The sequence below is a fragment of the Neopsephotus bourkii genome, unplaced genomic scaffold (assembly GCF_033783945.1).
Source record: "Neopsephotus bourkii isolate Nb327-2 ecotype Australia unplaced genomic scaffold, CSIRO-AGI_Nbou_v1 NB_107, whole genome shotgun sequence".
Lineage (NCBI taxonomy): Eukaryota > Metazoa > Chordata > Aves > Psittaciformes > Psittacidae > Neopsephotus > Neopsephotus bourkii.
Genome location: NW_026900624.1, coordinates 13,462,197 through 13,479,879, shown reverse-complemented (window position 1 = coordinate 13,479,879; position 17,683 = coordinate 13,462,197). Strand labels below are relative to the sequence as shown.

General features: G+C 45.7%; 5 protein-coding genes and 1 pseudogene across 5 annotated transcripts in view; 2 read left to right on the top strand and 4 right to left on the bottom strand.

Moving 5' to 3' along the window:
• Window positions 1-17,683, bottom strand: part of DDX47 (DEAD-box helicase 47) — an 82,370-nt gene that overhangs the window by 38,470 nt on the left and 26,217 nt on the right. The gene's annotated exons all lie outside the window — the stretch shown is intronic.
• On the bottom strand, window positions 309-865 carry LOC133217162 (histone H2B 1/2/3/4/6). The gene has a single exon (XM_061362353.1). The coding sequence runs from the start codon at window positions 769-771 to the stop codon at window positions 391-393; it is 381 nt and encodes a 126-aa protein (XP_061218337.1). The 5' UTR covers window positions 772-865; the 3' UTR covers window positions 309-390.
• Window positions 1,041-1,570, top strand: LOC133217089 (histone H2A-IV). Its single transcript, XM_061362234.1, has one exon. The coding sequence runs from the start codon at window positions 1,110-1,112 to the stop codon at window positions 1,497-1,499; it is 390 nt and encodes a 129-aa protein (XP_061218218.1). The 5' UTR covers window positions 1,041-1,109; the 3' UTR covers window positions 1,500-1,570.
• Window positions 2,008-2,785, bottom strand: LOC133216984 (histone H1.11L-like). Its single transcript, XM_061362110.1, has one exon. It carries the CDS (start codon window positions 2,783-2,785, stop codon window positions 2,105-2,107), a length of 681 nt encoding a protein of 226 aa, XP_061218094.1. The 3' UTR covers window positions 2,008-2,104.
• Window positions 13,899-14,280, bottom strand: LOC133217168 (histone H2B 5-like; annotated as a pseudogene).
• Window positions 14,607-15,083, top strand: LOC133217137 (histone H2A-like). Its single transcript, XM_061362301.1, has one exon. It carries the CDS (start codon window positions 14,623-14,625, stop codon window positions 15,010-15,012), a length of 390 nt encoding a protein of 129 aa, XP_061218285.1. The 5' UTR covers window positions 14,607-14,622; the 3' UTR covers window positions 15,013-15,083.

Below are 17,683 nucleotides of genomic sequence, written 5' to 3'. Positions count from 1 at the left end.
ATCCTGAGCAATTTGTGCCTTGGAAGCCCCCGACTCATAAGCTTCCCGATACAATATCTCACGGGGAAAGAGCAGAACACCTTTATTTCAGGCTTTTAAAAATTCTTACCATATCCTCCCCTTAGCCTGTAACCCCCAAGTTACATGCAAAAGTGTAAGAGGGTTCCAGGGTGTGCCTTTAGGGAGCTAAGTTTTTTCACTGAGGCAGGCATAGAACACAACACGGATTAAGTATACCCCAGTTCCCTCCAGCCACGTTGTTTTCACACCATTATTCGTCTCCTACCAGCAAGCAGCCTGGGCCAGCACAAAATCAAGTCAGCTCCTTTACTGAGAACGTAGGTGGCTCTTAAAAGAGCCTTTGGGTTAAAATAAGCGGACTGAAGCGCTCTACTTGGAACTGGTGTACTTGGTAACGGCCTTAGTACCCTCGGAGACTGCATGCTTGGCCAGCTCACCCGGCAGCAAGAGGCGCACGGCCGTCTGGATCTCCCGAGAAGTGATGGTGGAGCGCTTGTTGTAGTGCGCCAAGCGCGAGGCCTCACCAGCAATGCGCTCGAAAATGTCGTTGACAAAGGAGTTCATGATGCCCATAGCCTTGGAGGAGATGCCCGTGTCGGGGTGCACTTGCTTCAGCACCTTGTACACGTAGATAGAATAACTCTCCTTACGGCTCTTCTTACGCTTCTTATCGCCTTTCTTCTGAGTCTTAGTCACGGCCTTCTTAGAGCCTTTCTTGGGCGCGGGGGCTGATTTCGCCGGCTCAGGCATTTTTCCCAAGACTCGACCTCAGCTCTCCAACAGCACGCAAAAGCGAGCATACAAAGCAAGCATGAGCGCCCGCCCTTTATAGGGACCGTATGCAAATTAGGGTTTCCTCAAGGCTTCGTTTCTATTGGCTGAGAGCAGGTATTTGCAAGCCTAGCTCTTAGTACTTCATGGCTATTGGTTAGAGTTCGATCCGCGTTTCCATTGGCTGTTTTTGCAGTGTTACCTTCTCAGCCTATGGAAATTGTCTCCTCTCGCCGAGAAGGGATATAAGGGCGCGGTGCGGCGCTGGTTTCATTTCTGAAACAGGTTTTTGTTTTTGGTTCTGGCGTGTTGTGAAGATGTCAGGGCGCGGGAAGCAGGGCGGGAAGGCGCGTGCTAAAGCCAAGTCGCGCTCTTCGCGGGCTGGGCTGCAGTTCCCCGTGGGCCGCGTCCATCGCCTGCTGCGCAAGGGCAACTATGCGGAGCGGGTGGGCGCCGGCGCCCCGGTGTACCTGGCAGCCGTGCTGGAGTACCTGACTGCTGAGATCCTGGAGCTGGCGGGCAACGCGGCCCGCGACAACAAGAAGACTCGCATCATCCCCCGGCACTTGCAGCTCGCCATCCGCAACGACGAGGAGCTCAACAAACTGCTGGGCAAGGTGACGATCGCGCAGGGTGGTGTGCTGCCCAATATCCAGGCTGTGCTGCTGCCCAAGAAGACCGACAGCCACAAGGCTAAAGCCAAGTGATTACCCAAGAGTAACACCCGGGAGTGTTTTTTTCCCCAGAGAAACCCAAAGGCTCTTTTAAGAGCCACCCACTGTATCACGAAAGGGCTAAATTGCTAACGCTTTGCTCAGTTTTAGAAATTAGGTAAGAATATTTTTTTTCTTTTATTTCGGTCGTGCAGTCGATGGAAGCGTGTAAATTAAACTTTTCCCGGCCCCGTTTTGCATTATTGCAGAGATGGACATTCCAGTAGAAACGAACTCCCCACCCTTCCCCTCACGCTGCCACACACATGGAGTCACCAAAGAAAGCGTTAAACTGGGTGAAGATGCCCTTCAAAAACAAAGTAATAAATTTCTACCCTTAGAGGAAACTATGTCCCTTGTAATGCACTGAAGTAATGATTAGAGCAGCACCAAACGCTGTCGCTGGAAGTTCCTGTCACAGCACGTTTGATGACGTTTGATGCCCTGGGTGTGACTTTAAAGCTATGAAAGCGTTCTATTATTCACGAAACATTAGAAAAGAAACATTCCTTGCCTTTTCAGCCCTTTTTGAGAGAAGGTGGGTGGCTCTTAAAAGAGCCGTTGGGTTTTAAGTGGGGGCCAGTATCTTCCACGGGGACTTACTTCTTCTTAGGCGCCGCCCTCTTTGCCTTGGCTGCTTTAGGCTTAGTCGCCTTGGTCTTAGCTGCTTTGGTCTTCACTGTTTTCGCCTTGGCTGGACTCTTAGCTGCTGCCACCGCCTTCTTGGGCTTGGCAACCTTAGTCGCCTTTTTGGGACTCTTGGCCACCTTCTTGGCCGAAGCGGCCGCCGGCTTCCTCATTTTCTTGGGGCTCTTCTTCGCCGTCACTGCTTTCTTGGGCTTCTTAGCGGCACTAGCAGGTTTCTTGGCTGCCGGCTTCTTGGGTTTAGCCACAGCCGCTCGCTTCTTCGGAGCTTTTTCTTTCACCTCTCCCGGTTTCTTACTAAGCCGAAAAGAGCCGGACGCACCAGTACCCTTAGTCTGCACCAAGGTACCTTTGTTGACAAGGCTCTTCAGCCCCAGCTTGATGCGACTGTTATTCTTCTCCACATCGTAGCCGCCGGCAGCCAATGCCTTTTTAAGCGCGGCGAGTGAAAGCCCCTTGCGTTCCTTGGAGGCGGACACAGCCTTGGTGATCAGCTCGGTGACGCTAGGGCCTGCAGGCTTCCGAGCTTTGGAGCCGCCGACCGCCTTCTTCACCTTTTTGGCAGCCCCTTTGGCAGCAGCTGCAGGGGCTGCGGGTGCTGCTTCCGCAGCGGGGGCTGGAGCCGTCTCCGACATAGTAATACTCCCTAACCGATACCACCAGCACTGTAAGGCCAGCGGCAGCTCCCCTATTTATAGCAACGCGGCGAGCCCTGATTGGTGCGTTGCCGCCAGAGGCCGGTCCCTCCGCCCTGCGCTCTGCTTCTCGGTTTGTGTTTCTTCCTCCTCAAAAAAGTGTATTTTTTGTAAAAAAAACGTGATTGCGGCGCTCCGTTTCTTAGCATTCGTGCTGCAGAGAGAAGGTGTTTTTGTCTCCCGGCGTTTCTGTTAGCTGGGAGTTCAAATGAGTTTCAGGGAAGCCAATAATCTCCGAGTTTTGCGATTGCACGCAAAGCCGGACAGTGAGATTTTGATTTTCACTTCCAAATTAAAACTCTGATTGTGACTGCACTGTCACAGTGGCAGCGGATTCATGTTCCAGAGAGGGTTTTTCATCAAAGTAGTGCAAAATGGAGGTAATTGAGAGACATTTGCTTATCGTAAACTAGCTTTGAAAACAAGCAAGTAACACAAAGTAGCCCCTCAGTGGTGTTTCTGGGTTAGGAGTTATTTCCCGTAAGACGGCTTCATCTCTGAAAAATAATGAAACCTTTGGACATGGTGTCCTATTTAGCTCTAATCGGAGCTAATAAGAAGTAAAAGAAAGTTCTCCCCAGAAACTTTAATGTGAAAAACTGTTCTCTTAAATCAGTCGGTACCTCCAACATCTCATAGGAACATATAAAAAGTGTTTCACTGTTTCCATCAGTCTTCTGTGTCCTTGTATAAATATTTTGATGCAGCAATTTCCCATTTTTTAATCCAAACGGCTTCTTTTGATTAAAGGCAGTATGTAAACACATTAAACTATGTTGTTATTTTAAGGTAGAGTTTAGTTTTGTGCTTACTTTTACACTATACTGCAGACATGTTGTCAGAATCTGCTGTTGTGGATAAAAAAACAATTATGGTGTGCATGTTTTCTTTCTGAAAAACAGAGGTAAAGCTCAAGTCATTTATTTAATAATAAAATAATGTAAATCAACAATTATGTCCTCAGAACTGCCAAGAAAAAAAAAAGGCATGTTTTTTTTCCAACCCATGAGTTTTATAATGTAAGACAAACTGAATACAAATAAAATGAGGTTTTTTTTTCCTTGAGATGAGTTGGAAAGTGGAGTGTCATGTTCAGACATATGTAGTACAATGTGGGAGAGTTTTAAGACCCTGTCAGTTTTAAGACCCAGTGGTGCTGGTTTACCATGACTAGGGTGTACCTGAAGTGTGACAAACTGCTGAGAGATGCTATAGCACTTCATAGGGGCTTTTGTCTAGAGAAGACAAGCAGCAGAATAACATTATATGCTAGAGTACGAAACAAAAAAATCATGTGAATTTGGAGCTGTCTATACTGATGCTATATTTCACGGTGGTTTCACCAGCTGACCCCACTGTGAATTGTGGATTCTGAACCACATTGTCACAAAAGTGAATCTATTGGGAAGGACACATACTATTCAGAAGAAATTCCTGAGGGTTAGTTCTGTAGCATACACATTTCCTTCACATTTTGTATCATACTTTGTCCTATTCACTTGTATCATACTCAGTCCACCGGTAGCTTTACCTCTAAAGATTTTGATCCTTTGAAAATGAATTTCCTGGGTTTAGGTTAGGCTTCTATCCTTCCTCTAAACACCTGATATAGCAGCTCCCTCCTGGAGCAGTCTACGTGCTTTCCTAAAAGCTCATTTGTTGGTTCTACAACTTTCTGATGGCATATCTGTACTTCTTCATTTTTTGTTTTTCAATTATAGACTGTTTGTTTTAGGCTCAGCAAAGGAAGAAATGCAAAGAGATCTTGCAGATGTTATCAGGTGGGGGAGACGAAGGAGGAAATAATTTTGTAAGTGCCCTTTAATTTTTTAATGCCTTTAAATTAATGAGCAACCTTATTTAAAAAAAATCATTGCTTATTTCAAATTTTATCTTAAAGAAAAAAGATCTTGAACTTTTATTTTGATATGAAGTAAAAGACAGAATGACTTCTGTCTCCTATTTTCCCCTGAAAAATAGAACAGTCAAACAAACAGAACATCCGTTAAAATACAAAGGGTAGAAGGTACCACTCACAGTGGACTGAGATATCAGGATGTGACAGAAATTTTTCAGAATGTCAGTCAATACAAGGACTCATTTTTCTCCTACTTTGATAATTGGGCAAACACTTTCATGAAGGTCCCTCTTTTGAGCCTATGTGACTTGGTGCTCTAAGAATCATAGAATGGTTTGGGCTGGAAGAGACCTTCAAAGATTATCTAGACTAACCCCCTTCTCATAAACACGGACATTTTTCACTTAGACCAGGTTGCTCAAAGCCCCATCCAAGGTGGCCTTGAAAACTTCCACTGTTGTTGTCAACAACTTCTCTGGGCAACCCATTCCAGTGTGTCCCACTACTTTTGTAACGAAAAATTTCTTCCTAAGAACCAATCTAAATCTACCCTCTTTTGATTTAAAACATTGTTCCTTATCCTGTCAGTACAGGTCCTGTTGTAAAGTCTTTTCTTTCTTATGGACACCCTTCATATATAGAAACACCGCAGTAAGGTCTCATTGCACCCTTTTCTTCTCCAGGCTGAAAACTCCCAATATTCTCATCTTTTCTTCATGGGAGAGGTGTTACAGCCCTGTCATTATTTTTCTGGCCCTCCTCTGGACCTGCTCCAATAGGTTCATATCCCCTTTCTTGTACCAGGAACCCCAGAGCTCGATGCCCTACTGCAGGTGGGGTCTCATGAGAGCAGAGTAGAAGAGAGTCACCTCCCTTGACCTGCTGGCTATGCTTCTTGTGATGCAGCCCAAGACAGGATTTGCTTTTTTTGGGCTGTGAGCACACATTGGCTTATGTCCAATTTTTCATCCACCAGTATCCTCAAATCTTTCTCTGAAGAGCTGCTCTCAACCAGTTCATCTTCCATTATCTCTTGATATTGGGGATGGCACTGACCAAGGTGCAGGACTTTACATTTGGCCTTGTTGAACTTTATGAGGTTCATTTGGGCACAATCCTCAAGCTTGTCAAGGTCCCTCTGGCTGCTATCCTTTTCCTCTTGTCAGATCAGATGTACCACTCAGCTTGGTGTCATCCATAGACTTACTGAGAATACACTCAATCCCATTATCTATGTCACTGATGAAGGTATTAAATAGTATTGGTCCCGGCACAGACCCATGAGGGACACCACTCATTATCCATTTCCCTTTGGACATTGAGCAATTGTCTATAACTCTTTGGATGTAACTGTCCTGCTAGTTCCTTATCCAACAGTCCAACCGTCAAATGCATACCTCTCATTTCTCACCTCCCTGCCTTCCGTATGTTTTGGCATAGCTTCCAAGAGAATCATACAAAGCACTGAGGTGAGACTGACTGGTCAGTAGCTCCCAATGCCCTCCTTTTTACCTTTTTTTTTTTTTATATTATAAAGCAGTAGCATGCAATTTTTAAAAATTGGTGTCATATTCCCTTTTGTCCAGTCACTAGAGATTTCACCTGGCTACCGTGACTTCAAATATTATGGGGAGTGGCTTTGCAACTATGTCTGGAAATTCCCTCAAGACCCTGGGATGAACCTCATCACACCCCATGGACTGGTGTATGTTCAGGTTCCTCAGATGGTCTTGAACTTGACCTTTCCTATGATAGGAGGAATTTTGCTCTCTCAGTCCCTGCCTTGAGTTTTAGGGGCTTGAGAGCTGTGGGAAAAAAGAGATTACCAGTGAAAATTGAGGCAGAAAAAATGTTGAGAACCGCAGCTTTCCCCGTGTCAGTTGTCACTAGATCTCCAGTCTTATTTATCAGGGTGGTACATTTTCTTTAGTCTCCCTTTTCTGATCAACAAACCTGCAGAAGCCCTTCTTACTGTTCTTCACATCCCTTGCCAAATTCAGCACCAGGTGTGCCTTAGCTTTCTCCATACACATGGACAGAATCCCTATATTCTTCCCATGATGCATGTCCTTGCTTCCACTCCCTGTCCATTTCCTTCTTGCACTTCACCCTTATTGGTCTCCTGAATTCCCAGCCTGCTTTTTTATATGTGGGAATCAAGAGCACTTATTCACTAAGAAAAATATATTAAATAGCTGCCAGCTCTGTTCAGATTCTTTATCCTGGAGGGTCGTTTCCCAGGGGTTCCCATCTCCTAGTTCCTTAAACAACTCAAAGTTTGCTCTACTAAAATTCAGGGTCTTGACTTTCCAATTTGCCTGGCCCATATTCCTCAGGTTAATGATGGTCCTGGGCCTGGGCTGCAGGTCAGGCTGACACTAATCTTGAACTCTCCAATTAGTTCATTTCTGTTGGTGAGCAACAGGCCCAGTAGTGCTTTCCCTCTGGCTGGACTGTCTTTCACCTGGACTAAAAAATTATCCTCAGCGTTCTCTAGGACTCTCCTGGGTGGTGTACAGCTCACTGTGCTGCTTTTCCAGCAGATATCAGGTTGATTGAAATCCTTCAGCAGGAACAAAGCCTCTGAGCATGGTGCTTTCTGTAGCTGAGGTAAGAAAGATTCATCAATATCCTCTCCTTGATTGGGCGACCTGTAGTACATACCAACCATGAGATTTCCTCTAATTTTGAGAGCTTATAGCTCTCAACTCTTCATCATTGTTTTTCAAAGACAACTGTGCACAAACAGTCAATTTCTTTTTTATGTAGAGGACATCCTCCCTCTTCCCCCTCCTTCCATGCTTGTTCCTTCTGAACAGTTTATAGCTATCAATTGCAGAACTCCAGCCTGTCATTCATCCCAACAAGTAAACTATGACTGTGCTGGACTTCTACTGTTTACTCAAGAGGATATGTAGAGGCATCCATCTCACAAATGTAGCTGAAGAGGCAGAACTGCAGCACATGTATGGATATTTCAAACAAGGTGATCAAGATCATGCAGTAAGCCTATAGCTGTAAGTCCCATTAACATGTTTTTTACCTTAGGCAGCCTAAGGTTGTGCAGCATCAATATTTTCTAAAGCAAGTAGCCCCTGTGCTGCTGAGCATTCATAATTTATATTGGCAATCTGGTGAAATTCATTCTGACTTATGGGTGCTCCAGGTACCTAAGAAACATACATGAAGTCATAGAGTCACTCAAAGCAATTAAAATCTGCCCTTGATGTAATTGCAGACTTTGGGTCATCTGGGACAGACATTGGAAAGTGAGGGAGCAGCTGTGTGGGACTTAGTTGCCAGCTGGGTTTAAACCATGTTCCTTTTTCACAGAATGAGATCAACAAAAGGAGTTTATGTACCTATGACACCCCTAATTTTTAATTATTCCTGCTCTTAAGCTGGCTCAAGAGTACCCCAGCTGCCCTACCTGTCAGTAGGACTACTGCAGAGAAAAGTGTGAGGCCACCAGCAGCATATACTTCCCTGCAGGGTACTGTCAACTATCACTTGGACATACAAACATTCGAGGCAGGTGGCCAATGCCCCACAGCTTTGATTCACAACTTCCTTGGGATGTCTTTCTCTCCTCAAGATGTCATGCATTTGCATCACTGTCACCTCTGCCACTAGCTCTCACCTTTGTCCATCTCTTTATTATTGCCTGACTGCACACAGACAACTGAAGCAAGGTAGTGAGGATGGTAACTATAATCTCTTCAGTTGGATGAAGAAATAATCTGTCTTCTCTGGTGCTTAATAATACCCACCACAAATTTCTTCTGTCTCTGTAGGCCAACCACAGCGATGTTCAGCACATTCTTTGGCTGAGTTGCTACAGCTCAAAATCGTGATTCAATGCCGCAAATCAAGAATCAGGACATTTGATGAGGCAGGGAAGAGGTGGACGCTACATATTCAGTAATGACAGGCATCGCTTCCATGCTGCAAGAAAGAAATGGAAGAGTGGGGATGGGAGAGTGCTGCTATGTAGCAACTTCCTGGGGGTAAGTGGAATAACAAACAGGAGGCACTTTCAGATGGGTGAGGTAAGAAGGCAAAAGGACAGGAGAAGGAAAGAGGAAGGAAGGACAGAACAGATCAAAGGCCGCTCTTATCAACACCTATGATACTTTGCAGCCAGTATTCATGGAAGTAGATACTATATCCAGCTGTGTCACTCTAAGTCAGCAATAGGTCATTTTTGTGGAAATCATGGGGAGCCTGCCCTGATATTAGTCCACCATCAGGTACATGAGGTGGTGGCATGTTAAGGTAGAAAAAGTGGTCTGTGAAGTCTGATGTCTCATGAACTGCTTGGAAGTGGGTGAGTTTTTACGTCAATCCTCTTACCTGTGCTACACTAGATGGGGACAGATGTGTGTTTGTAAAGGGAGAGATTCTATATTAAGTCTAATTTATCTCCAGGAAATACATTCCTAGGTGGACAAACAAGTTCAACAAAGTTTGTGGGGGAGCAGCAGGAGGGGGCTGCCTTGCAAGGGCAGGTGAACTGGAAGGCAAGAGGGACAGCTGGGCAGGCAGGACCATGCTGCCATCAACAGGGACACAGCCCCACAGCCCCCACACATGATGAGTGGGGCAGGGATGTAGCAGTGACTGGGCCACCTCTTCCCTGCCTCGTCAAATGTCCTGATTCCTGATTCATGGCATTGAATCACGATTCTGAGCTGTAGCAACTGACAGCCACAGCCCTGGATCATTGGGCAAGTCCACAGGGATGAGGCCGGGATGAGGTCATGCGCAGGTATGGCATGTAAAGTAAAACCTGAGCCTAAATTCAACCCGGTTAAAACCAGTGGGTGGAAGGCAAGATCTTGAGAAATTCTCAAGCTACCCACCTTCAAGTCTGGCAAATGAAAAGGGAGAAAATATGCCCTAGCAACAAGAAGCATGTTGTCCTTATGGAGATGGAGTTTGGATACAGAAACACAAGCAGACTGCAATAAAATCTGCCTGTACACAGTTCATGTGATGAATAAAGCGGTTTTGCTCTATGTTGCAGGCCCAGGGTTGGATTTTCTGTTGCATAGAACTGGCAACCAGAACTTCCCTTCCAAATGTCAGTGTGCATTCAGGGAATCAGTTCTTCCGTAAGAACTGAAATCACAACAAAAGTTACGAGAGGGTTAGGCTGGCTGCATATCTCTGTGGGCTGTTCCTGTGGGAAAGATGGGGCTTTGCAAGGGCAAAAGTGTGCTAAAATCCCTCTTTTCACACTTACAAATCCCTTTATTTGTTTTAGATACTTTCCCATTTCCTTTGTCAGGGGGTTGGTACATCCCCCCCCCCTACCCTCACCCCTCCCCCGCAGCAATGAGTTCAGGTTACCCGTTTTCAGCTACATACATACAATTTAGTTCCCATCTAGAAAGACATCAAACTAACCTTTGTGGCTTGTATGTTTTTATTTCCTTACACTTACGACTGCCAAGGAAAGTTGATAAGCAACTTCCCAAGGAAAATTCACTGACAGTACCTGAGATTTTTTTTTTATTTTTATTTTTTTCTCCACATCTTCTAATGCTGATCCCAGCTGTTTCTGATCATCTCTTTCCATGGCACTTATCTTTCTCTCCCAGACAATATGCAATACACACCGGTGTCTGTTAGGAAAAAGACACTGGCAGGCAATAAATGACAGAGAGTTGCCACATGTCTGAAAAAAAATCCAATGAGAAGAGGGTTTTAATTTAGATCCTCTTCAACTCAATAAAAAGAAAATCCTGAAATAATACAGCTTTCTAAGAGCATAGGCAGTATGTAAGTGCTGTGTTGTTTGGAAAAATATTTGTTTATATTAGTGATGGTTGCCATAGGATTGAGGAGAGAAGGCACTGCATCCCGCCACTGAGAAAAGGAACTTGTATCCCCACCTCATACCAAGATATTCTCACCTTTGTTGTTAACTATTCCACTCTGAAGGGACCATATGAAGCTGTTCTTGGACAGATAAGAATAACACAGAAAATCAGTTTGTACTAACTAATGGGTAACTAAGAGAAGAGTGGTGTATTGGATTTGTGTGGCAAGGTTTTGGTAGCAGGGGGCTGTGGGGGTGGCTTCTATTAGAAGAGCAGCAGCAGATGAGAATACACAGAGCCAGTGTCAGCCAGCTCCAAGGTGAACGCACTGCTGGCCATGCCCAACTGCAAGTCTGCCAACAACGGTGATAGCACCTCTGGGATAAAGTATTTAAGAAGGGGAAAAAGTTACTGGGCAGAAGCAATTTCATCAGGAGAGGAGTGGGAGTATGTGAGAGAAACAGCTCTGTAGACACCAAGGAGGAGAGGGAGGAGGTGCCCAAGGCACCAGAGCAAAGATTCCCCTGTAGACCATGGTGCAAACCATGGAGAGACAGGCTGTCCCAATGTGCCACTGAAATCCAGTAATATAAACTCTCCAACCAGAATGACAGGTTAGAAAACTGATGTGACTTTATTGAGGTATTGGGTGCATATGGGAATCACTCCACCTATCATGTACACCAAGAAGAGACAGTTTACAGCTTACGTACATTTATTATATATATATATTCATCATAATTTGTGAAGTTCCCACCCAGTTCTCATTGCATATAGTAATTTGGGTAGATAAAGCCAGGCACTGTGAATTTAAAGAATGGTCTTTGCTGGTCATGGTGGTCACTTGGGGAGAAATATCTCATTTTACCCTTTTATGGACATCTGTTATTTAAGGACATGGGAGTGCTTGTTTAGTCTCGCCAATTAACTACATGTTCTTGTTTGGGCAAATTTGTGACCTAAGTGGTTCATCTAGCAGTTTTCTCTTGCAGCCATTTACTTACTTCTCTTTCTCCTTATCGAAAAGAGGAAGGCCCACATCTGCTTGAAGGAAGACATCTGGTTCTTCTGTTGCATGCCTTCCTTATCTTGAGAATCCTTTCAGCCTTGACTGTCTCTCTATCCACAATGCAATACTTGTTCAATCTGGTATCATGTGCAGCCCATGGAGGTCCATAGTGGAACAGATCTCACCTGCAGCTTGTGGAGGACCCCACACCAGAGGAGGGGGATGTCCAAAGGAGACTGTGGCCCCGTGGGAAGCCCACACTGGAGGATGCTCCTGGCAGTGCCTGTGGCTCTGTGGAAAGAGGAACCCACACCGCAACAGGTTTGCTGGCAGGACTTGTGACCCTGTGGGGGATCCACGCTGGAGTAGCTTGTTCCTGAGGACTGGAACACCTCATGAAGAACTGAAGCCAGAAGGACTGACTTTGGAATAATTCATGAAGAACAGTTTCCCATGGGAGGAAGCCCATGCTGGAGCAGGGGAAGAGTGTGAGGAGTCCTCCCCCTGAGAAGAATTCCCATTCCCCCGTGCTTTTGAAGGTGAGGAGGTAGGGAAGTCAGGAGTGAAGTTAAGCCCAGGAAGAAGGGAGGGGTGTTCTTAAGATTTGGTTTTATTTCTCATTATCCTACTCTGATTTGTTTAGTAATTAATGTCCCCAAGCAAAGTCTGTTTTGCACTTGACAGTAACTCGTGAGTAATCTCTTCCTGTCCTTATCTCAACCCAGGAGCCTTTTGTGGTATTTTCTCTCTCCCATCCAGCTGAGCAGGGGCATGACAAAGTGGCTTTGGTGGGTACCTGCCATCCAGCCAGGGTCAAACTTCCACAGGTGGCTTCCCTGCCAAATCTGTGTGCATGAGTACGAAGGAAAGGACGGTGTGTGTGCGCCTCCCAGATAATCTCCCCCTTGTGTAGCCTGTGGGGAGAGATTGATCCGCTTAAAGGCACAGTGCCGGGCGGCCTAAGCAGGCTCTCCAGTGCCACACGGAGCGAAGGTGCTCTCAGGTCTCCGGGCAATCCGTTGGCTGCGGGCTCTGCCGGAGCCTCCCATCCTGCCCCGGCCGGAGCTTCCTTCACTGCCATACGTGTGCACAAGGCTCAGGACTGCAGCTGCAGCAATATAAATCCTGGAGCTCAAGGAAATCGTGGAGGGAGGCCGGGGATCCAGCGCTGCAGTAAGCAGGCTGCCGGTCTGTGCCCAGAGCCCGACCACCCAAGACTCCTAACTCTTACCACCCCAACACAAACGTTGCTCTGCACTTCCCCGAAACGAACCACACAGAGCTCAACGACCCCCACACAGCCCCGCCCTTCCTGCCTCAGACTCGCCTTCTACTGAATCCCATCCCCCTCACCTCCCCTTTTCCCCCTGTCCGCCGTCTCTCCGCATGGCGACTGCCGGGAAAGACTCCTTCACACAACAAAGTTTTTCTTCCCTGCTCCAGTTCTCTGCTTCTTCCCTCTCGGTAACCGTACAGGTGGCAGTCGTCGTTTGCAGCAACAAGAACGTCCCCCGGCTGCTCCGCCGCCCTGTGGTACGGGTCGGCTACCGTCAGAGGAGCATGTATTGGAGAAGTGACGACAGGCGCCGAGCCGCGAGCGCCACCGCGACCAATCCTCGTCCTCCGGCAGCTCTCAGGGCCGGGCCGGGCGCGCCTGCTGCGGAACTCCGTGAAGTTCTCACTCAGGTCTAACCCAGCCCGGCAGTTGCGAGGCTCTGGGTCTTGGCGGTCTCTCTCTGCCCTGCTAGGTGATTTACTAGGCCCGGGAAACCGGGGCAATGGAGGAAGAGCCCAAGCAGAGATCAGTACAGCAGGCAGGGCTGCGCGGATCTAGGAAGAGAACGCCTTGAAAGCCCCTCGGTTTGGTTTCTTCTGTCCCCCACGAGAACGCTACCCGAAAACTAGTCCAGCGTGAAGCTTTTTGCTGAAAAAAGAAAAAATCGTAAGGTCACCCTGAGACGTATTGTGCTTTCTATGTTCCCAGCTCACAGATTTCCTGTTAAGAGTGTTTCACGGGGGAAGAACAAACACCGGCTGCATGCTTATATAGGACATTAATGGGAACATCTCCACAGATCACTACTTAAATCGCTTCCCCCACCCCAAAGGGAAGAGGGTTCTAAGGCTGTTTCGGGAATCGTGAAATATCTGCTCCTGTAGCAAATACAGAATGCATCGTTTTACTGGAATTGGTTACTTATATCCAGGTTTACAGAAATAGACAGTATTTTTATGTTACTGTTATTTCCTTCCTGGAAAACCCGCAGAATGCAGTAAGTCAAAGAAACAGCTCTTTTATTGAAAAAGTGAATGGCTCTTAGAAGAGCCTTGGGGTTGTCTAGTCTCTCCAGAGAACAGACACTATTTGAAGCTAGTGTACTTAGTAACAGCCTTGGTACCCTCAGAGACTGCGTGTTTGGCCAGCTCACCCTGCAGCAGGAGCCGCACGGCTGTCTGGATCTCCCGAGAAGTGATGGTGGAGCGCTTGTTGTAGTGCGCCAAGCGCGAGGCCTCACCAGCAATGCGCTCGAAAATGTCGTTGACAAAGGAGTTCATGATGCCTATAGCCTTAAGAGGAGATGCCCGTGTCTGGGTGCACCTGCTTCAGCACCTTGTACACATAGATGGAATAACTCTCCTTGCGACTTTTGCGACCTTTCTTGTCGACCTTCTTCTGGGTCTTGGTCACCGCCTTTTTAGAACCATTCTTGGGCGCAGGAGCAGACTTAGCCAGCTCAGGCATTCTTAGAAAACAAACACGTCCGCAAGACCACACTACAAACAAAACACGTGAAAATAAAGCGCCAATTGCTGCTGCCCCTTTTATACAGGTGCCGGCACAGCAGCGGCTCAATATCGCCATTGGCTGGAAATGCCTATTCAGATCGTCACAGAGACCTTAAATCTCCTATTGGACACTTGTCGATCCTCGTTGCCATTGGCTGTAAAGAAATATGTACTCCTTCACAGCCTATCAGAGAAGGCGCTGCGGCTCCCACAGAGCCATATATAAACGAGCGGGCGGAGACGACTAGGATTGTTTTGTTGGAGGTGTTGATAGTGGTTTTATTGAACTGCTCTCCAAATGACTGGGCGCGGGAAACAGGGCGGGAAGGCGCGTGCTAAGGCCAAGTCGCGCTCGTCGCGAGCTGGACTGCAGTTCCCCGTTGGTCGCGTCCATCGCCTGCTGCGCAAGGGCAACTATGCGGAGCGGGTGGGCGCCGGCGCCCCGGTGTACCTGGCAGCCGTGCTGGAGTATCTGGCGGCCGAGATCCTGGAGCTGGCGGGCAACGCGGCCCGCGACAACAAGAAGACTCGCATCATCCCGCGGCACTTGCAGCTCGCCATCCGCAACGACGAGGAGCTCAACAAACTGCTGGGCAAGGTGACGATTGCACAGGGTGGTGTGTTGCCCAATATCCAGGCTGTGCTGCTGCCCAAGAAGACCGACACCCACAAAGCCAAAACTAAATGAGCCTAATTAAGAAACAAAATGGACAAAAAGGCTCTTTTTAGAGCCACCCACAATGGTCATGAAAGGTTGAATCACTGCAGTTTCCTTTGTTTCTGATAAATGTAATTACAGGCATGTAAGCTGTTTTTTCTTCAGGCCTTATCTATGCAGTTTTATCTGATTTTCTGTGGTAGAGAGTTAGTTTTACTAATATTAATACTTACTTGTAAATTTGCTGCCTGTTTGGGGGGGATTACATTTTTTTTTCTGTTTTGGGAAGTCTTCATTTTAATATCAGTAGTACGGTTACATTTGTGTATGGGAGTGAAGTAAACATTGCTCCTTCTGAGGAGTAAGTGAGCTCTAGCTTTTTTTCATATGTTCTATGTAGTATTTAATAGTGAACAATATAAAACAAATGCTTTGTATCAACCTACTTTGTTTTCCTGTCTTGTTGCAGACTGTCAAACAGTAGTTGATTACTATTCAACTCAGGGCAACTTGTGATTTTCAAACTCTGGTGGTGCAAAGCACAGGCAAACCCCCAAATCCTGAGGAAGCTGGTTGTTCCTCACTGGCCCAGAACCAATTATTTAACAAAAAGATACATGTTCCCTGCCTTAGTTTACTTGTTATTTTCCGTTTTGCATTGTGTATTAATGTTACTAGGTAAAAGATTTGGTACTGGTTTTCTCTAGCAGTTAATTGTAGCGTACCGGTGAAGGATTTCACGCAGGGCAGGGTTACCAATGTTTTTATCAAGCTGCTTAATGTGACATGCTACCATGGTGATGGCTGCTGTATTTTACTGCGAAGTGGACTACTGCTTTTAATTAAGAAATTAAGGGCTTGCACTTGGGGATTGAGTGCTGGGTGGCACAGGTATAGTTGGGGGGTGTGATGTGCAGTAGGGGTCTCACTTGGGGCATCCACCTTGAGCTGCTCTGCATGTTGGATAAATGAACAACTTATTTACGCTGTGGACTGGGGACTCACGTTCTTCAAGGAGGAACCTGGGGATAAGCCCTGTTGAGGTGGCATCTGCATAATTCCTACCATGGTCTGGGTGGCTGCAACATAATTCCTACTACACTGGGATGATGTATTTGAAAACTGTGCCATCTTACTGTTGCTGGTGATGTTATTTGGGCAGAGTGAATTTCAAAATACAAGGAACACTGCTTTGAACTGAGTAGGGAAGAATACTAAAGAATATGAATGATTGAAGAATATGCAGTTATAAAATTTTATATTCACAATAGTTTATTCATTCCTTTTTAAAACATCCTCCTGTATAATTAAATTGTTTTTTGTTACTCTTGCTGAGACTAAATTCTACTACTTTTGCCTCTGATGAAAAGAAAAAGTACACCAAATTTTCCACAGTAGTTGATTCTTTTTTTAATTTTTTTAGTTTTTACATTTGAGATAGACATTTGGTCTCAGCATGAACAGAAAAATAACAAATGTGTTAGAATAAGATCTGATGATGTGTGTGCACAGGTTGAAATCCTATGCCTACATTACAGACCCCTAGTATTTTCTTATCATTCATACTGACATTGAAAGAAGTAAAATTTCCTTTTCTGTGAAGAGTTTCATAAACATGGAAATAATCTCACATACCAAAACAGACCTTTTTTTTTAGAAAATAAGGATACTTGGAATTTACTGTGTGTCATGGCTTAAGCACAGCCAGTAACTTGGAACCACACAGAGGCACAGCTGCTCGTTCACTCTCCTCCCTCCTTCCTCCCCTGCTTTCGTTGGTTTGGGGGGAATCAAAAGAATGTAAACTCATGGCTTGAGATAAGAGCAGTCCGATGACTGAACTATAACACAAAACTATTACTACTACCACCAACAGTAATGATATGGGAAATCACAAAGGGAGAGAATATAAAAGTAAAAAGGGAAGGGGAAAAAAAAAACCAACAAACCCACAAGAGATGCTCACCATCTGCTGACCGATACCCAGCCCAATCTGAGCAGCAATCTGGGCCTTCCAGGTAATTCCACCATGTTTATATACTGGGCATGATGTGGTATGGAATACCCCTTTGGCTAGTGTGGGTCAGGTGTCCTGTCTCTACTTCTTGTGCCCCTCTTCACTGGCAGAGCATGGCACTCTAAAAGCACTTGATCAGAGTAAGCATTACTTAGCAACAACTAAAACATCAGTGTGTTATCAGTATTGTTCTCAGACTAAAGCTGAAAACAGCACTGCACCAGCTACAAAGGAGAAGAAAAATAATAGCTACAGTTGAACTCAGGACACTGTGAAAGCTGTTTTGAGAGCAATGAACTGTGCACCACAGAGCGTACAAAACCAGGAAAGGCAAAAGGAATGCAGACTGATTCCTGAACTGGGAGGCCAAAAGGCACCACTGAGATCTTCCTTTTATTCAGCTAACAGTAATGCCCTCTGATAGTTGTAGTTAAAACTACAGCATTTTTTTTTTTATACATGTATTTTATTTTTTAGGACAACATAACTGAATTTGTCTTTTACGTGACTACAGAGAATAAAAGCCACTCACAAATTATTCTCGTGATCATTACCCATACCAGAAGATGAGCACTTTTGGTATATATTTTCAAGAATTCCTTTCTAGTGACCCATGCTTTCCCTTAAATAAAAAAAAAAAAAAAAAAAATCTACAGACTGGAATATTCCACGGTTCATTCATAT

Bases quoted from the DNA above. Each gene is read 5' to 3' on its own strand.
- LOC133217162 (XM_061362353.1), bottom strand. From the start codon at position 771: ATGCCTGAGCCGGCGAAATCAGCCCCCGCGCCCAAGAAAGGCTCTAAG.
- LOC133216984 (XM_061362110.1), bottom strand. From the start codon at position 2,785: ATGTCGGAGACGGCTCCAGCCCCCGCTGCGGAAGCAGCACCCGCAGCC.
- LOC133217137 (XM_061362301.1), top strand. From the start codon at position 14,623: ATGACTGGGCGCGGGAAACAGGGCGGGAAGGCGCGTGCTAAGGCCAAG.
- LOC133217089 (XM_061362234.1), top strand. From the start codon at position 1,110: ATGTCAGGGCGCGGGAAGCAGGGCGGGAAGGCGCGTGCTAAAGCCAAG.